The sequence below is a fragment of the Chinchilla lanigera genome, unplaced genomic scaffold (genome assembly GCF_000276665.1).
Source record: "Chinchilla lanigera isolate Chin_1 unplaced genomic scaffold, ChiLan1.0 scaffold00022, whole genome shotgun sequence".
In the NCBI taxonomy this organism is placed as follows: Eukaryota; Metazoa; Chordata; class Mammalia; order Rodentia; family Chinchillidae; genus Chinchilla; species Chinchilla lanigera.
In genome coordinates this window covers 9935572-9956970 of record NW_004955423.1, presented here as the reverse complement: position 1 = coordinate 9956970, position 21399 = coordinate 9935572, and the positions used below count along the sequence as shown (strand labels likewise).

At 34.3% G+C, this 21399-nt stretch overlaps 1 protein-coding gene across 2 annotated transcripts in view; it reads right to left on the bottom strand.

Annotated features, from left to right (window-relative positions):
• Positions 1-226: 226 nt before the first annotated feature.
• Positions 227-21399, bottom strand: part of Ttll7 (tubulin tyrosine ligase-like family member 7) — a gene marked incomplete at its 5' end in the record, with an annotated part of 137696 nt that continues 116523 nt past the window's right edge. For both annotated transcript variants that reach the window (XM_013514540.1, XM_005385172.2), the window contains 3 exon segments: positions 227-4373; positions 17308-17481; positions 20703-20863. In XM_013514540.1, the coding sequence (XP_013369994.1) occupies positions 4253-4373; positions 17308-17481; positions 20703-20863 (456 nt within the window). In that variant the 3' untranslated portion in view covers positions 227-4252.

Genomic DNA, 21399 nt, shown 5'->3' with positions numbered 1-21399 from the left:
TTACTTTCCTAATGTAAGTCTTCTTACTAATCTAGGAATTTATTAGTCTATTGAATGTTTTTACCAATATCTTTCAAGTGAGCAGGTGGAGATAAAAGGAAAGCTTTATGAAACTCTTCTTAGATAATATCATCCCATTAATACAGAATGTAACCTGAGTAATATTCTTTCAATAGACTATATACCTACTTATGATAGACAAACAAAATAAAAAATGGCAACAATCTCAAACTATGCATTCTGTTTTATTGTACCAATTTTGGGGCTGCAATAGTGTTATTTACAGCAGTAAACCTTGCTTTATACATGGATCCAGGGAATTGGTGATATTTTAGACATGGAAACTTCAACCTGCTTCCTAAAAATTACAGCAAAGTGAACTTGGTCCAATAACATATTTGTCTAAATTTTATTGCTGCCCAGACAAAAGCACAGCACACACTTCAAGGAAAAATGTTTAAAAGGCAGGATTTCTCTTCTTTTAATTTTGTCCATGCAAAGTTCGAAGGAAAGTTAGAGGAGAATAAGGAGACGTAGGAGTGGTGTAAGGAATACAATTTTCATCGTGAATATACTTCTAAATTTTCAATTTATTTATAAGTTAACATCAGTCAAAGCATTTAAATAATAACTAAGGTTTAGATAATTAATGGCCTTGACAACTCAAATTTCTCCATTTTAAGACAAAAGCAAATATTCAAAAATTATCAGGTCACAGGATCACAAGAAATTGTATAGTTATACTTTTTATTGTTTAACTCTTACAGTCAAGAAAACTAAGACTCAAACGTAAGTTAGAATTATAAAACATAAAAGGAAAGTATTTCTGTCACTCGAGGTATTTCCTATTTTTTTTTAAGAAAGAATATACATTTAAGAATGAATCAGTGTTTCACAGAAGATCAAATGAAGTTTATGCAAGTATCAATTTTTTGGTACTTTGACAAGGTTCGGTGATATATATATATTTAGAGTTACGAGTTTTTACACAACATGACTTTGATATGATAAAAAAGGAAGCATTTGGATAATTTATATTAAGCTATCTGAAATTTCAAATTAGATAACAAAATTCTATACTCAGCTACTCAAAGAGAAAATGAAATCCTTTTCTTGATGACTAGAAGTTGCTATTATCTAATTCTGCATGACTATACGATGAAAACAAAGTGTTTTCTTGATTGGGTTTGGTTTCATTTTAATTTTAGGGAGAAGAAACTAGTGGAAATTTTTGCATATTTAGACCTAATTTAGACACATATAAAATCTGTATGGTCTTTGCATCTCACAGATAACAACGGATATTCAACTATGTACTAGACAAAGGTTCCTCATGTCATCTCCATATTTAATCTTGTTACAATTTCACTTTACATATTCAAGGTTAATAAAATGCTAATGCAATAAAACTTGTTGCTAGTAAAACTAATCAATATATGAATCACAATGGTACCTTCAACCAATTGCATACCATTTCCTTCAACCAAGTATATGAAGGAAATGGTAACTAATGTACAAGGCTAGATTACAAGGTGAAAACTAATTTGTAGTTTCAGACTTTATTTGGGGGTGATGATTTAAAATAAAAAACTTGTTTCGTAGGCAATTCTGGGAATCATCCCAATCTTAAATGTAGAAAGGATTTGCTCTTAGATTTACAAAATGAGTAGGGGTACACTTTCCTATAACAGAATGAAGATGTATTCCATTTTAAGTAAAGCAAATTACCTTCTAAAATCTCTGATGAGATTAAATAGCTTCAGAGTTTTTCAAATATGTTAGCTATTTGTTCTTATGAGAGAAAGAGGGCGAGAGTGAGACCTGCATTGTCACTTAGGCTGATATGTTTTAATCCTATGAAAAAAATTTGTAATTAAAACTAAGAAATATTTTGTATATCTAAAACATTGCTATGGCCTCTTGAGACTTCCTCGAATCATTATTATGTCCTCTCTTAGTTGCTCATCAGAGAATGGCAGGATAGCAGCCACAGTCCACAGTTTACTGGGGAGTATATGTAAATAATGAGGACATGGTTTTTATCTGTAACTTCACTATATCACACTAGATCAGTAAAAATAGGCAAATGTGAGTAACAAAAATCTAGTGCTTAAAGCAAGACCAGACTTAAGTAGCTAGAGAAATGAAACGTGTTCATCGAACAGTTGAGTAGTTGTGTACATTTAAATTTACTTGTAGCTTTCAATTGCGCACATGCACGTGTGTGTGTGTGTGTGTGTGTGTGTGTGTGTGTGTGTGTATGTGCCTGTATTTCTGGAGAGGCTTCCTCCCACTGTTAAGATATTCTCATTTGTTTTAAACCACATCTCACTTTTCTACAACTAAAGATCAAAGTTCTAAAGCCTATGGTCTAGTAAATTAAAGAAGCATTTGGATTTAAGCTAAAGTAAGTACATGGCCAACAAACTGGGTTTATACTATTTATCAGCCATTTCAAGTTGGGTCTCCTTCCTGGCCAAATCATGAATTACAATAACAAATGATTAAAATTACTCCACAAAATGACTTAGCATTGATCATTCATCTATTAATTTCAAAATATCCAATTTTGCATTATTCTAAGAAATCTGCAGCATCTTTAAGAATTTATGGAGTCACATAATTACACTAACTTCCTTCATCCTGACAGCCTTAACCTTCTTCCATAGAGACGACAGCAGATTATTTGGAAATGCACCAGCAAAAAAAGTCCACTGGAATGTGGATGCTAGGTAGTCCTAAAGAACCAGGTAACTAGCAATGACTTGGGAAAATTCCAACTCTTGTGGGCTAACACTCTCAGAAAACGACTTTAAAATCAAAAGTTATGTAACTTGCAACTTTGGGTTGCCCGCTCTCCAACCTGTGAATGAAAACAAGCCAATTCCCTGCCTCAGTTATGCTTTGGGCTACTTCTTGATTTAGCAGAAATACCTTTTACGATATTAAAAGGAGTTAAAGCACATTTGTGAATTTTATAAATAATTATCTATGAGAAAAGCCATTTGAGAATGAAGTTTAAATACATTTCTAAAAAGGTGAATATTGGTCTTTCTAGGGAGCACAATCTATGCCATTATTTACATTTTTATGAAAAATTGAAAGCTCATTCATTGGTTTTAAAAAGACTGTAAGCAAGAAAAGGAAGTACATTGCTATGAAACTTTTTCATGATAATATTGGACAAAATGATGCTGTACATTGATTTTCAAAACAACCTTCAAGTACTCAACAGCCAGTAATAGGTCATTTGAATTATCTGTTCACAATCCTCTAGATTATTTTCTGTGGTACAATGAGAAACAAATGTAAACTGGCCTCAACATTGTCAGACTTCATAAGTGTAACACATTATTATCCTATAATACCAGAATGAGTTTGTCATGTCAACTCTTCTGCAGGAGAATTACATTTAAACATATATTCAAGCCCATGAAAGATATTTTCCAAATAAAACTGAGTGGCACGAGACAAAAGTCATACAGAAAGATTCTGTCAGTACCATATTTTCTATTCCTTTATGTGACTCCCTATGAAAAGTAAAAATAAATGTGAATTTACATTTTACTTTTAACCAAATGGATTGTCTTCCACTTTAGATCATAATATGATCTTACCACACTAAAATGCACATTATTACAAGTAGCTATATTTTCACACAGAGGAATTAAAATGTTGGAGAATCAGGCTGGAATTATTCTAGTAATGTACAGTGTGCTACAATAATGATAAACCCATTTTATATTTAATTCTATCGTCAAGGAACACCAGGCTTCTAAATCTTTTGTGTTTTATTCTAAATAGTTAATATGAATAAGAGAAATAATAAGGTATTATACTATCAATGCTTTAAGTTAAAAGCTGTGTTGTCTAAAAAATAATTTAACACTGTAATGGGATCTTTAGTATCAATTCTTTTTTTATATATTCTGCAGCAAAAATAACATTTCTAGCAGGAAGGACTCAATTATAAACCTAGCAAACTGTAGACATTCACATATTTATGTAAACATTTAACATAGTTTATTACATTTTCAGAAAGGCTAACTCTTACATTCAGTCTTCTGCTAATTCTTTCATATATTATAATAAATATATATGTTATTTGAGTGAATGTGTGTATGTATTTTCACACATATACATGTCATATATACATAGAACAGCACTTAATGGTCACTTTCTTTTCAGTTTCAACTTGAGGAAATAAATGAATTACTATTATGCATAACCTACAGCAATCTTCCCTTGGATTTCACAAATGGCCATATCGGGATGTAAACAAAACATTGGATCGAGTCATTCCAGATGCATTGTATTTCATGTTGTAGGTTGGGGTTCTCATGAAGAATTGGGTACTCCCTGGTAGTAAATACCTACAAATAATAATTAAAAATTAGATTGTTACAAGCAACCTAGCATTAACACCATTCACTGAAGTGTTTTATGGTTAGTACTTGACATACCCTACATGAAAAATGCTACTATAACAATGACACAATTCATATAAAAAGATTTGTTCCCAAGATTTTGAGGCAAGATTATAGAACCTCAATTGAATCTGAATATAGATACAATATACGATATCATTATCCCAAAACATTCTGTATAGAGTCATTGTACTAGAATGCCATGAAACTGTTTAAGTTGCTTGTGTTAATTTAGAATTCACCATCACTGCCCATAACGTGTGAAGCCAGTCAAATATTTAAAACAAGTTGACAAGCCACATTAACAATGATTATCTGTCTCAAGGATATTTGAGGTACCAATTATAATTTAATAATATTGATGTATTATGAATATAGGTAATCTGAAAGAAAAGGGTAAAAATTAACATTCATAACTAGATTACAGAATTTTTACATTCTCATGCCATACAGTGCTTGTGATTACAGGTTACATGTACCCCTTGCAGCCATATATATTTCAGAATATGTGATTTTCCCAGATTTTAGAAAGACAGGGTAGTGCATATACTATATAATATCTCCATCAGGGTCTTGTACAGCATCTTGTAAATGAACCATTAATATTTACACAGTAATATGCATGAATATTCACAATAAAGCAGATACATAAAGATGGTAAGTATTTTTGTATTAGTCGGCTTTCCCATCACTGACACACAACGCCAGATACTCACAACTTAAAAGGAAGAGAGGTTTAATTTGGCTTACAATTTCAGCAGACTCAGTCCATGGACAGCTGGCTCCAAGGCAGAAACACCTTGACAGAAGGGCATTGCACAGCAAAGATACTTAGTTAATGGTGCCAAGGAAAGCAGAGGAGGGGAGCAGTGCCAGAAAGAGGCCAGGAACCATATTTAGCAGTCAAGATCACACCTGCATGACCCACTGAGATACACTCAGAAGTGTGCTATACTAATCCCCTAGGCCAGTGGTCTCCAACATTTCTGGCACCAGAAAGTGGTTCAATGGAAAACAATTTTTACACCAGAGGGGGCACTAGGAAGGGAGAATGGTTTCAGGATGATTCTAAGGAGTGTGCAACCTAGATCCCTCACATGCACAGTTAATAGTAAGTTTTGCACTCTTATGTGAATCTAATGCCACAGTTGATTTGACAATAACGCACTATTCAAGCAAGGGGAGTGACTGCAGAGATGAAGCTTCACTCACTCAGCTGCAGCTCACTTCCTACTGTGTGGTCTGGTTCCTAACAGGCCATGACCCAGAGGTTGGAGACCCCTGCCCTAGGTGGCTCTTAAGCCAATTAAATTGACAAATAAGCTTAACCACTGCATTCCACTATTTACTAACTTGCCATCCAAACACATCTCCTTACATTTCATCCCTGACTAAATACAAGGTCTTAATTCTGCCTAACAGGATACACCTATCCCACATACAACTGAAACATAAAAATCCCTTCCCCAATATGACAACAGTTCTAGAATTGCTAAAATCTCCAGGTCAAAGTCTCCTTTGAGGTTCAAAGCAAACTCTTAACTGCGAATTCCTATAAAAGTAAAAAAAAAAAAAAAAAAAAAAAAAAAAAAAAAAAAAAAAAACGAATAATCCCAATATACAATGGTACAGGTTAGACATTCCCATTCCAAAAGGGAGGACTAGGAAAACAGAAAACAATAGAACCAAAACTAGACCAAAACCTAGCAGGGCAAACATTAAGTCCTGTAGCTCCATGTCTGCCATTTGGAGCATCTGGTAGTATAATGTAAGTTCTAAAGTGTGTGAGCAGCCCCACCCTTATAGTCTTGCCCGTTGCAGACCACATGGCCTTTGTCTTAAGCTATTTCCACTCCCTTCCTGTGGCTCTCCCTGGCAGACATTACACATCCCTTGTATTTCCAACTTCATAGTGTCTCCAAGAACTTTTAGCTTCATTCCCACAAATTCACGCACTACCCTCTCAAGGGCTCCTTGCCTGGCTTCCAAAGTCTTTGAAATTGCAGTGGAAGCCCTTATGATCCTACAACTGTTACACTCTGCATGCCTATAAAACTAGCATCACATGTATGATGCCACAGTCTTCCACCATCTGACACTATAGCCAGGACCCTTCAACCATGGTTACAGTGGCCTCCGAGTGCATGGATAGCTGAACAGTGAAACAAAGGAAACCAATTCTCTAGGTGACTTTTCTCAAGCAGAAGGCCCAAGGAGACTCGTAAGTATAAGGTTTACACTTTTGCACCCTTGAGCTCCATGGCTTGGACCATGCTGATTTTTGAGATACTGTCAAGGTATCTTTCTTCTTGTTCTTCTACAAAGTACCGGGTTTCTTTTTAATGCTGTTAATCTCTTCTATGAAAACATACCCACTGTGGCCCCAACTTTATATGTGGGCTTTTAGGAGGCCAATATTTAGGGTTTTCAAATTATTCTCCTTTGCTTTTGCCCCTCGTTCTTGCTGTACATTTGGCTGACAGCACTCAGCATTACCCATGCCACAGCTTTAATGTTGGGCTGTCTTGAAATTTTCTCCATGAGATCAATTAGTCTATCATCCTTAAACTCAGCCTCCTACAGTCTCAGGGCATGGGATAAATGTACATAAATTTTTTAGCTCAGAGTAGCATTCATGGCCTGTAGTAACTCCCAAAAGAATCCTCATAACTAACTGAAACCTCGTGAGCCTGTCCACATTCCTATCACCTTTCTGATTTGATCTGTGACCAGAATCACCCATCAAAATCTGCTCACAACACTCTAGGGCTTATCTAGCCTGCATTCCAAAATCTTTCCAAAATACTCATGTAAACCAAGTACAGGCATAGTTTAATTTGGCTCAGGGCTTCAGGTGATTCAGTCCATGGTTGACAATCTCCTCCAAGGCAGAAGGGTATAGCAGAGCAAAGAAGCTTAATTCATGGCAGCCAGATCAACTGTTCCAGAGAAGACAAGGCAAGGTACCGTATATAGCACCCAAAGTTGTGCCTCTATGATTCACCCAAATATACCCAGAAGCATGCTTTACTCATCCCTTAAGTGGCTCGCAAGCCGATCAGTTTAATGCAGTTAATTTTAATCACTACAGACTTCATGTCAATTCAAGACAGATCTGCCAAAACATGTGTTGTTCTTTTTAAGCTTTGGAAATGAGGAATTACAAATCAGAAACTGTGCACCAGATTTATCTCTTCCTATAAAAGCCCTTGACTGGATTTTGCCAGTCTAACCTTAATGTCTAGGGAGAAATGGCTAAGGAAATCCACATGAACAAATACAAATAAATAATAATATTCAAACTGTAATTCCTAGGAACAATAGGAGAACATGCTATAAGGTCAGGACCGGAATAACTGTGAAGCATTTCCAACAGCAAAATTACCAATAGAATGAGACAAGTAATTCACAGTGGTCTTGGAAAAATACACAATGGCAGAGTATCAAAGGATTATTTTTTTCTTCAGTTCATTAGAATCCTTGAGTATCATAAATTCATAAATATGTGATAAAAGTGAGGGTCAAGAACCTGTAACCACTATTCTATGTGAAATAGTATTGATAACCATGATACCACTCTATCAATGGAGAATTATATTCATAGCTGTTCTTATATGAATTCTGTAGAAAGAAAATTAATGCATTATAATAAAACTACATACAACATTCAGATTAAAATAGCAGAATTTTCCATAATATCCGTCAACATTTCAACTTGAATTATCTAATAATATACACTAAACCTATCACCTAATATCACAAACTATAAATAATTGCTCAGCCAGGTATGGTGGTGCACGCCTGTAATCCCAGCACTTGGGAGGCTGAGGCAGGAGGATCGTTGTGAGTTCAAGACCACCCTGGGCTACAAAGTGAGCTCACGGCCAGCCTGAACTGCACAGTGAGACCCTGTCTCAAAAAGACAAAAAATAAAAAGTAATAATTGCTCAAATCATTAAGTTAATAGAGCATAAAGTAATATACAACAAACTAAATTAAATCAAAATTCCATAATAGATGATGAATAATGAAACAACTGATTTCTCACATCATAGATTATATAAATTATATCTTAATATCACTTGGGTAATTTATATGGATTAATTATTATGTCAAGAGCTGGTGGAGTCATGATGATTAATTTGATACCTTTTGCTGTGAAAAGGTTTACCTTCCTATCTAAAGCAAAGGTGGAAAATAAACTAAGGTTGTTTGATAAAGCCCCCACCATTCTGTATTAGTTGGGAGTTGTTCTTTCTTTTGACACTGCATTCTGACACACTGGTAACTATACAGTAAATAGTAACTTCTACCACCTTTCTCCCAAATAATTTCCAAGCAACTGTGACTACTGACATTTCAGTAATGCTAGTATAAACTTCTGAGTTTAAAATTTCCATTTATTAGATAGAAAAATAAAATCAGAAAGTCCAGAACCACAGCTAACTTACATTATTTTATTAAGCAAATATTTAAATAGTATTTTCCATGGGTCTTACAAATACTAATTCATTTAGTTTTTCACAACACTTCTATACAGTACCTATTATTACTTGCTGCATTTACAGATGAATAAACTTTATGAGGCATAAAGGAGTCACATGCCTGTCCGACGGTCACATTAACTATTGAGTGAAAAACCAGGACTCACATCTACACAGCCTCACCCCAGCATCAGTGCTCCTCACTACCATTCTGTTGCCATGACAATTTCACATCATTGTTACTGTATGTGAATCACAATTTTAAAACTAATGGGTTCAATTATTATGTATTTTTTTCAGAAATACGAAGTATAAAATAACCTAGGAAATAGAAAAGTATTTTATAGGCCACAAACCTAAACTTTTTAATGGAAGCAGAAAAAGTTAACATGAAACTTTTTAAAGACTTAAATGAAAATGTGCAGTATGAACTAAAAAAACATATAAAATTACACTGAAGAACTTTGCTTACCTGAAGCAAGTGCTGTGGGATATTTTAAAGCACTACAGAGAAATACAATGGATTATTTGCCTTAATATCTCCATTAATATCTCTTGGGAGATCTCACACTAGCTGAATATCAAAGATTATTTTTGAAATGTTCTTTGCAATGGATTTAAATAATATAATTTGATTTTTTAAGCAGGAAGACCATCTCAAGGAAGTGAATTTATAGACTGTCTGATGAGTTTCTATAAAGGACCAAAAATAAGAAAAGCTTATGTGAAACTTTACATTTATTCTAGTTTATTTTGTCTATACAAAAATAACTCATAGCTAACTCATACGAAGGAGAAATGCCTCAAACTACCCCACTTTCATTTGCATCACACACAGCTTCACTCCTCACCTCTAAGAGTACGTGTATGCATCTTCATATAGACATAAAACATACACTGTTAAATTCCTGATACATGGGAATTTGTCTTTTATATAACACTTTATTGCTGACCATGAAGGCTCTCTAGAACATGGGCATTTCAAGACGGGTAGGGCATTAACCTTGAAAATGTAACCTATAACCACTTGTTATGATCTTCCTGAAATAGGACCAGGACCCTTGATCCCCCATAATAAACTCAGCTTCCTGGTTTTGGAAATGCAGTGTAAAAAAAGGTCATCAGAATATTTGTCCACTGATTTTTAAAAAATATTTTTATTGCCCCTCCAAACTCAAAGACCCAATCCAAAAATGGGCAGTGGAGATGAATACACACTTCTCAGACAAGGAGATACAAATGGCAAATAAATATATGAGAAAATGTTCAACATCACTAGTCATTCAAGAAATGCAAATTAAAACAACACTGAGATTCCACCTTACCCCAGTAAGAATGGCTAGCATTAAGAAATCAACCAATAACAAATGCTGGCGAGGTTGTAGAGAAATAGGAACCCTTCTCCACTGCTGGTGGGAATGCAGACTGGTGAAACCACTGTGGAAATCAGTTTGGAGATTCCTCAGAAAACTAGGTCTAGAGGTCCCATTCAACCCAGCTATCCCCCTGCTGGGTATTTTCCCAGAAAATCTAAAAGCATCATATCACAGTGATATATGTGCACCTATGTTCATAGCAGCACAATTTATAATTGCTAAAATGTGGAAGCAACCCAAATGTCCATCCACTGAGGATTGGATAAGAAAATTGTGGTACTTTTATATAATGGAATATTACTCGGCTATAAAGAAAGATAAACTCGAGGCTTTTATAAGCAAATGGTCACAACTAGAGACCATACTCATAAGTGAAATAAATCAAACATACATGTGCAAGCACCGCATTGTTTCACTAGTGTAAATCTTGAAAGAGTTAACTTAAACTCGGAGGTATGATCGACACTGTGAAATGATAGGAAACCGCTCAAGAGTAAAGGGCAACTGGGATGTGGGAAAAGAGAAGGGAAAGAAGGAGAAATTTTGTATGTATGTATATACAGGATAGTTAACATGGTTGTTCTTCTGTCTTGTAGTTCTATGCTGAAAGAAATTGTCAATGAGTCTTTGGTTGATCAGTATTGCATTTCTATATCTGTTTTCATGAGAAGCCACTTTGAAGATACCAATATGTAATACAACCACCATTGTTAATTCCCTACCACTTTGTTTGTAACTCTGTATTGTCTGTACTGTTCTTTTGATATGTTGTAAAATGTTGTCTGTCTGTTAATGTTTTCCTCCTTTTATTTTTAAAATAAAAAAGAAAAATATTTTTATTGCAGTAATATTATGTAACATGAAACTATATTTTTATTATTAAATGTACAATTTAGTGGATTAAGTACACTCACAGTGTTGCATAACCATCACCACTAATTCCAGAACCTCTGATCATCCCATGAAATACTAAGTTCCCACTTTTTCCTCTTAGGCTGGGAGGTACAGCACTTGACTAGCACACCAAAGGCCCAGGTTTAACCCTCAGTGCTACACACATACATACACACATACACACACACAGAGGAATTTCTTATTCCTTATCCCTAGTAACACCTCTTCTACTTCCTTTATCTTTGAATTTACCTACCTACGTGCCTCATATAAAAGGAATCACAATGTTTGCCCTTTTGTGTCTTCTTATGTAACTTAACATGTTTTGATAATTCACCCATATTGCATCATCTATCAGATGTCATTTTGCTTTATAGTTGAATAATATTCTATTATATGTGTTCACCACTTTGTTTATCCGCTCACTTGTTGGTGAACAACTGCCTTGTTTCCACATTTTGGCTGCTGTCAAAAACTGCTGCTGTGAACACAGGTGTGCCGAGTCATTGCCTCCAATTCTCTGGGATGTATACCTGGCAGTGTAATTCCCAGGTGACACAGTAAACCTATATTTAACTTTGTAAGAAGCTGCCAAACAATTTACTATAGCTGCCACACCATTACATCCTCCCCAGCAATACACACAGCTTCCAACTTTACACCCTTTCCAACATTTACTATCTTGCACATTTTAAAGTCATAACCCTCCTAGTACATGTATTCTGTTTTGTGATTTTGACTTTGATTTAGGGGGAACAGAATAAGCTCCGGTTTTAAGTTCCACCTGTATTGTATGCTAACAATGTGAATTCGGATAAACCACAAATCCTCTTTATACCTGTTTGCTCAGCTGTGGAAAATGTTAAGTACTTGCCTCTATGCCTACTTTGTAGAGTATGGAGCCAGTGAAATAGCGTACATGAATGAAACAGTATTTATAATACTATCACTAGCAAGAGCATCGCTATTCTGAGATAGGTGTATTAGATTATTTTTGCACAAAGCCAAAATGGTACCATGTGTATTTAACTCCTCAGTTTTTAAACTTTTTAAATTACAAAGTACATATAAATATCATAAATAGTAATACTCATAAATTTAATGATTATAAAGTGATCCCCATGACCAAGGTTAAGTAACTGAACATTATAGCACTTTTGAGCACTATATTACAGCACCTTCCCACCTCATGAATTTAAACCATTGTCCTTATCTTTACTTTCCTATTTACCACTCAAGTACGCACTCCTTAAACATCAAATTTTAATTTTGTCTACTTCAGAGTAAACAAATTATATATTCCATCTCACTTCTTCCGCTCAACTTTATTCATGTTGCAGTATGTAGGTAGATTTGTTCAGTACCAATGATATACTCCATAATAATACCATTATAAAACTCTATTATAATACCATTATAATACTCCATTATATGGACATTAGAGAAAATGTTTCCATTCTTCTATGAGTATTTGGATTGTTTCCAAACTTTAGGAATATGAGTAAATTCTACTATGATCATTCTAATAAAAATACTGATGTTCATACCCACACACTGCTTAGTTTACTGGGAGTAGAACAGTCATGAAGAGGGTATGCTTAAGTATGTAATACAGGAACGTTTGTAAAAGATCCCAGTCTTCCCTCTCACAAGCAGTATAAGCGAGTTCCCACTTCTCTACATTCTCAGGAACTCTTGGTATGCAGGATTAGATATGCACTGATTTTGTGATACTGTATTTCTCTGCTTATCACAATTAGTTTAGACACTTTAAATCTGTTTTTCAAATATCTTGTTTTTCATTAGTGGTCTGGGTTATTTGCTGAAAATGTCTAGGCATGCTTATAAAATATGTACAATTTTTTTAAAGTATATGGGTTGCAAATACCTTTCTCCATCCTGTGTCTTGCTTTTTCCTTTCTTAATAGGGTATTCTGCAGGACGTATGTTTTTAATATAACCAAATCTATTCATCTTTTCACTTACAGTTAGCACTTTAATACTATTTTTATAACTACTGCACACTTGAAATAATGAAACTGTTCTATATGCTAAAATATTTAAGTTTTTTTCCATGTGTATTTACTCGGCTCATCAGGAAATGGTTTTTGTTTATGGAATGGATAAAATCAAGTTTTCTTTAACTATCCTTATTTAGCAGCCTAATTGTTTTAGCACTGTTTAACAAACTTCCTTTGCCCATTTTTTTTTCATTAAAAAAAAACCTGAATCTTCTTTTGTCATAAATCTAGTTGGCAAACAGGCCTGTTTCAGTTTATGGCTCTTGAAAATAATTCCATTGGTTTGTTTATCCCTTTGCCAATTTTACATTATCTTAACTACCTTTATTTTTCTTAAAAGTCTTAGTACACAGTAGTTAATAAATCCTACCATTTTACAAATATATTTCAAGATTACCTTTCCTATTCTTTTTTCTTTGTTTTTGCATATTACAAATGCTAAAACAAGAATTTGTTAAATGTTTTCCCTATAAAAATGTTTATAAAATAAACACGTTGGAAATTATCGTAAGATTACATTGAATTTGTAGATACATGGAACTATTTGAGAACTGACATATTAATGATAATGCTTCTGATGATGAATAACATATCTTTCTGTTTTTTGCATTTTCTTGCATCTAAATTTTATGGTTTTGTTTGCTTTATTTCTAAGTTTTAGATATTCTTTCAATCTATTAAAAATCATACTTGAAATTTTCATATTCTAGCTGTTGATGTAGAAAAACAATTTATTTTCTTATACTGACTTAGATATCATCAAAATTGTTACATTCATTTTCCCTATAGAGTTATTTAGATTTGTATGAGCACAATGATGTCCACTGGTAATGAGTTTTAGTTCTTTATGTCAAATCTCAAGCCTTTCTCATTTATTTTCCTCATTGAACCAGCTAAGATTTCTGGCACAATGCTAAAATGGTAAAAGGCAATCTCGTCTTGTTCCTCATCTGTCTTGGTCTTCATGTTGAAAGAATTCAGTGTTTAGGCATGTTCCTTATAGTATTTCTACAGATATCCTTTATTAGAGTAGGAATGTTTTTCTATCTAGCTAAGCAGTTTTTAAACCTTGAATGTATACTGAATTCTATCAAGTGATTTATTTGTATCTTTCAAAATGACCTTTTATTCTAATAACGTAGCAAATTACACTGATCACTTTTTAATGTTATTGCATCTTTAAATTAATGCAATAAGCGTAAGTTGGTTATGATATATTATCTGTTTAAACTCTCTGGGTTCAACCTGCTAATATTTGGTTTAAGATTTTTCCTTCTGTTTAAGGGCAACAATGAACATTAATTTTCCTTTGCCAATATCTTTTTTGGGTTTTTGTATCAAAGGCATGGTAGCCTCATAAAACATGGGAGCATAGTTCCCCGTTTTTCCATTCTCTGAGTAGGACTGATATTATTGGCTAGTGAAACCATATAAACCAGGAGGTCAAAAGTAGTTGGAGATCCCAAAGTTTCCCAAGCATTTATTTTTTTGGTACCAGGAATCAAACTCGGGACTTTGCACTTGACAGGCAGGCACTGTGCTGCTGAGCTCTATCTCCATCCCCCAAGTAAAGTTTATTAACAGTGAAATATTGAGCTGGTCCCCAACACTCTAGTATCCTGGAGATTATATACGTATGTCATATATGTGTGTGTTTCTAACTGATCATGTAGGTTTACGTATCAGCTATGTTTACTTAACTATTATGAGCCCACCTCTGAGAAACAGCCTTTCATGTGTGCCTAATAAATTTTTATTCCTGAGATTACAAGGTTAAAGACGCATTTTTTTTAAACTACCAGGAATCAAACTCAGGACCTGAAGACTACACTTTTTCATGTAATAGATGCCATACACTGCTTAAATCCTCTTCATACCTTAGATTTCTGGTCAAGATAAACATGACCCATATATCTAACTGATGTTAACTCTGTTTTTTTGGTCTTTTAATTTTATAGATAAATTAGCAAAGATATTTCTTCTCATAAATTTTTAGGTATATCTTAAAAGTAGGTTGAGTACATTTGTATTTATGTATTTATAATTAATGTTTATGTATAAATATAAATTTATATGTGTATTTTATCAGATATACTGCATAAATATACTAACAAATACTAAATAACTTCTACATATAAAATAGAATGCCATAGGTTCCCTTACATATCTATGAGAGAAAAAATTATGTCCTTAAATTAATGTCACACTGACTTGAGCATTATACCTAGCCATTAGGCAGAAATGTTTATTGCCCACTCATTTCCATGTAGACGAACTGCTACTAGTGCAAACTTCCTGGCCTCTTACCAGAACTGAGTTCTCTGATTTGTAGTTATAAAAGAAGGAAGGTCTATCTTCTCAGTCCTTCTGTGGAGAGGATGCGCCGTCACTTACCTTCCTACCATCATTAAAGGATTTAGGCATTATACACTAATGGTAGTGGAAAGTTTGGGTTGGTCCAGCTCTGCCTTGGAGTGAATACACTTAATTCAGAATTCAAATTTAGAAAACTCAACAGGCTAACACGTGTACTATGTCCCAATGTAACTTTTATCAGTAAAAGAGCTACATTTTGTGCGTAGTTGTCTGAACCTGTAGCTCTCTTTCAAAGAGTTCTGAACCTGGGCAGGAATTAAAGTATACTTATTGATACCACAAAGGCTTATATTCACAATACTAAGGTCATCCTGAGAGCTTATCAGAAGTCCAGAACTCTAAGATTCCAAGGTCTGACCATCAGAGTCTGGACTATCTCTCCTGAATACCGCAAGGAAATATGATAGAAAGGTATAAACCAGCTGTTCACTTCTTCCTCCACAGTAACCAGGAAGACTCATCCTATCTGCTTATCCACAACATCCAACAACAGAACTGTGTTATGAAATCTAGAATTGCAAGAATGACATCAAAGGGTCTGGATGAATTACTTGTTAGACTAGGAATTAACATTTTCCTGGTCATGCTCCCAGAGTATCACCCTTAGAGAGAAGGCTCTTCATTTATACACTGTAATGTCTAAAAAATCCTATCATTCTTTTAAATCAACTATTAATGATATTAGTAACTTGTTCAATGATTTCCTTCAGTCAAATCAATACACTACGTACCTTTGACAAATTTAAATATTTATGGTTAACTTTACCTCTACCGTTATTGTGATCAACCAGTTACTATTTGCAGAAGACTTAAAACAGGTTAAAGGACCTGCAAAGGTACAATAATAGAATCTAAGACAAAAATTTAAATTCTCTCTCATGATGCTTCTGGTGAAAAATAATCTGAGCCATTTTGCTATTGTAGGAAATGACTTTATTATCTTCATTGGGATTTTTTAATAAACATATTTCTAGCTGTTTCAAAAAGAGAATCCAAGCTTTACTAGTTCCATTTTCCTTACTGCTTATGCACTACTATTTAACTTTTGCTATTATCTAGTTTCTCAGAGTCATATCTACTTTCTTCTATCTTGAGTAGTACAATTTATACATGATAAAACAAAAAGTTACCTATTCTTCTTTGTTTCTAATAGGAACTAGGACTGTTCTGAAAAAGCGAAAATGTGCTTTATTTACTCTGCATTAGTTTTGCAGTTTAAAAATAGTACTGTTTTTCAGACTTTTGAAAAACTACCTATTTTAACTGGGTAACATTAATAAAAAATTTTGAAATAGAACTTGACAAAAATTCACCTCTTTCAGATTGGTTTGGTGATGAAGGTGGCAGAGGCATACTGCACAATAAAATTAAAGCAAAGGCATCCTCCCGACTGCAGTAGGCTCAAGGATAAATGTTGAAATATCCCTATTGGGAAACAAAAGCTAAATTTATTACCACAGTTTTGGATGCTCTTACTGAATTTTTGAAACTATAAGTATATAAATCAAATAAGCTCATTTCCATGTACATCATCTTTGTCACTTTCAAGTCTGTGATTGCTGTCCTCATTCAGCTCCTAAAAGGTAAATACTATGCTAACTGAAAATAATTCACAGATCACAACATGTATGAATTTTCAGTCTAAGCAAAAAGAGACACTCAACTTCAGATTGTGCTGTGGCATTACTTTATATCAAGCTCACAGAGGTTAGAGAACATAAACAAGTACCTGGAGTTACCCCAGTCAGGACCAGGGCCCGAGAGGGATCCTCTGGAGTCTGTTGCATATTTGTAAACCACTAGCAGGCACTGTTTACACAGCTCAACCAGGCGCTGGCAACACTGGAGCTGCAAAGGAGTCACCACCTCCGGGCTTTTACTGAATATACTCTCCCAGGAGGATCTGTTGGCATGGAAACAGACAGGACTTCATGTTTGCTCCTAGAAATGGCAACCAGCTGTATCACTTACCTAGCAACAAACTGATAAAGGAAGATGGAAATGGTCTCACAGATCTGTAGTCACTGTGGATGATTGCAAAGTATATAACACATGCAGAGTATTTTACCTTAACCCAAATAATGTACTGCCATTTAGTTTGTGACCTCTCTGCACTACGAGAATATTGGGTTAATCCCTTGATTATGCCCATACGTTTCAAAACACTCGCAGATGTAACTGTATCCATGGTATTCCTAGAGCACTGGTTTTGTGCTCTACAAATTATATTCTCTCAGTAAGTATTGCGATCCCAAAGTTTGTGTCCTTTCTTCCTAAGTGCCCTTAGTTATTTCAGAGAAGGTAATAATACACACTTCCCCCCATAAGCCTTAACTGTATGCATGTGCGTGTGTGTGTGTGTGTGTGTGTGTGTGTGTGTGTGTGTGTGTTAACAATTCCTAAGTTTACCATCATGGTTGAAATGAGAAAGCACCTTACCTCTCAGAGCGTGAGGAAAAAAAGAGGGGAAATAGGAGAAGGAGAGAAAAACAGAGAGACAGATACACACAAACAGATAGAAAGAGACAGAGACACAGAGAGATAGACAAAAAGAGAGAGAGAAATAGTATGAGAATGAATGAATGAATATGAATGAGAGGATATGAGACATTCATTAGTGTAAATGCAACTCTTTTCACTAGAAATACTACTGTTGACTTTCTCAGGAGATACATGATCCCCAAAAGACAGCATGTTATTGGCGAATAACAGGTTTTCTGAAGGAGTAAGATTCAAATGACTTAGTTGAAAGAAACAAATTTCCTTCTGTGTTGTGAGCTATTCAGGACTAAACTCAATACTTTTTTTGTTAACAAAGGAGTAAGATTTATTTTCACTCAGTAAACAATATTAGTTAAATTAACTCAAAGTAAAATATAAACTATCACTAAACATAAGAACAACTAGATATTATATGTTTCACTAGTATAGACTTAAAATCAGTTTAAACTACTTTGACAAAAAAATTGAGGGAACATGTTTATAATTAATATACCATAATCAAGAAGGCCCTAAATGCCTGAGTTAAAGATATAACCATTTTATGTAAATATAAATAATACACCCAGAGAAGTCCTATGTTTTGAGCATCTGCCTCGCACTGTTCTTTTTTCCCCACAGGAATTCTGAGTGTGGACAAAAGTCTCCCTCTATCACCACTCTCCACTTTCAGTGGAGATATATTTATTTTTTATACTTTGGAGCTACTGATTAGATCCTCTATCAGCTCACTTAAATCATGGCAATTTTCTTAACTTGGGGTTTAGAAATAGAAAAAGAATAAATAAAGTGGAAAATGATAAATGGGCTTTGGAAATTTATCATTTGATGTAACTTAATAACCCCATTTGTGGAGTTATAAAGCAACCAGCTTTGGCTACTCATCCTCTCAATCCTTTTTAAATATTTAAAATAAATATATGAATGAAAACCCTATAAATACTTATTTCTTGTACATACATTCACCCATGGCAAAAAAAGCTACATTCTACTCTATTAGTCCTTATCCAGGGTCAGCATACCAGACCCCTCATGGAGAGACAAGACAAAAAATGAATGAGCCCTGCTTCTTCTGGTGCTGGGCTAATGCAGTCCCCTCTGCAAGAAGAAAACCTATGCTGAGGCTATCAGCACTGTGTCCCCTGCACCTACCTGCCAGCCGGAACAGGCAATCAAGGTAAAACGGCTTTGAAATACAGACTACAGTGTCTCAGTGCCAATACTCACAATACAATTGTGAAAAGTGAAAGAAGGTAGAAACAGTTAAAAAGTTAAAGTAGGTGGACTATTGATTTTATCAAAGAATCTCGTAATGCAGAAGGGACATGCTTTTAGGATATTTGAAAAATAGTAACTTTCTTTTTCTGGAACAGAGTTTATATACAAAGTCCTGAGAGAAAAGATTGAAGAAATAAAAAATAATCAGCATATGAGAGAGTCTTATATCTATAGGTAAGAAATTTAGATTGTAATGATAAATAAGGGAAATCTGCATTTCAAGGAAATGACCCTGACAGTAAGATACGTAAGGGAGGTAGAAATGCCTAGAATCTTCTCCTTTCACTTAGCCTTTCTGCCAAGCCCTTCTCTCACCTGAAATTCTATCATACTTTCTCTGTGCCTCTTTTAAAATGAATACTTTTGTGGATATCACACTTTGTACACTAAAGATATCAGAGCATATTGGTTAAGAGCATGAACTTTGGGATCAGTGCTAACTGCATTCAAATCCCAGTTCTAGGTCCTTAGCATCTACCTGCATGCTGGATTCCTTATCCATAAGCGGGAGCTAATATACCACCTGACTCAAAGTGATGTCATAGGATTACACCACTTAACACATGTAAACAATACTTGACACAAATATATGTCAGGCATCTGACACAAAGTAAATAGTATATTCAACCAGTATCACTGCTAAGTTTCCTCAGAGGGCAGCAACTGCATCAGATTCGACTTCCTATTTCCAAAAACATCTAACACAGTAATAAGTATTTGACAATTGTTAAAAGAACAAATGACAATTTAGAGTAGCCACAGCAGAAATGTGATACCAAAACTAAGAGGACTTAGTAAATAAGTGAATAAAGACAGTACAAGAAGAAAAATGCAAATACCTCAGAAATATTTCAAGCCTGTATGACTAGAAAAACAACACCAGGATTAAGGAAAGACAGGAAGGGAAGCCACTTTTGAATTAAAGGACATCAGAATGTTTAGTTTTAGGTGTCTTGAGGACAGAATGACAAGGTCTCACAGCAGCTTTGGCAGCACAGAACTTTGGAGAGGAAGTAGAGTACAGCCATAATTTTAAAAGTCTGCTACATAAAGGAAACAGCCAGATAACCTGAAAGATACTGATTTACAATTAAGATTTTTCATTAATTAAGAGTGCCATCTCTCCACTGAATTCAAATTAGTTACAAGGTGTTGTGCTTGTATTAATCATCTTACCTAAATCAGCTTAATTGATATAAATTAGAGTTGAGTACTAACAATTACATGTAGTAAAAATGCATATTTTAAAATATTATTAAAAAAATTCAACCATTCTACTGGATTATCTACATAGCTAAATAGTAAAATATTAAAAATTACGATAACAAAAGATGACTTAGAACTTACCCTGAATCACAGAAACAATTCCATAGTCCTTGGCCATGACTCCAGAGTAAGCGATTAAAAACTCGGTTGAAAATCCGATATAAGTTTACTTCTTCAACATCAGGTACCTTCCAGATACGTGGAAGAACTGAACGAATACTTGTTTTCACTATGTCCAAAACCTAGCAGAAAAACCGAAGTACTTAAAATCTACATATATATGTATGTATAAAAGGTTCAAAACTGAACACACACTCACACATACACATTCATACAGACACAAAGACTGAACAACAGCACAGAATAAAATGTCTGGAAATAGAGGCATGTACTTATGAAACTTTGGTATATGACACAGGTGACAAGTTAAAGCATGGAACTAAGAACAAAGTGCTCAAAGCTGGAGATTAAAAAAACAGTCCATGAAAAGATAGAGGTTAAATCTTTATTTCATTCAATTAATAAAAGTAAATTCTAGTGGGATAAATGTCGTAAATGTTAAAATAATAAATCATTAATTTTTTTAATGGAAAGTATGGATAAATATCTTTTAGACCTTGGTGTTAGACAAAGATTACTGAAGTCACAAAAACTATGGACTGTAAAAGATTAATAGATTTTGATTATGTTAAAATTAAGAAGTTCTGTTCATTAACAAGACCTTAAAGAAAATACAACACCACCTAACAAACAAGGAAAATATACTCAAAATGCATAC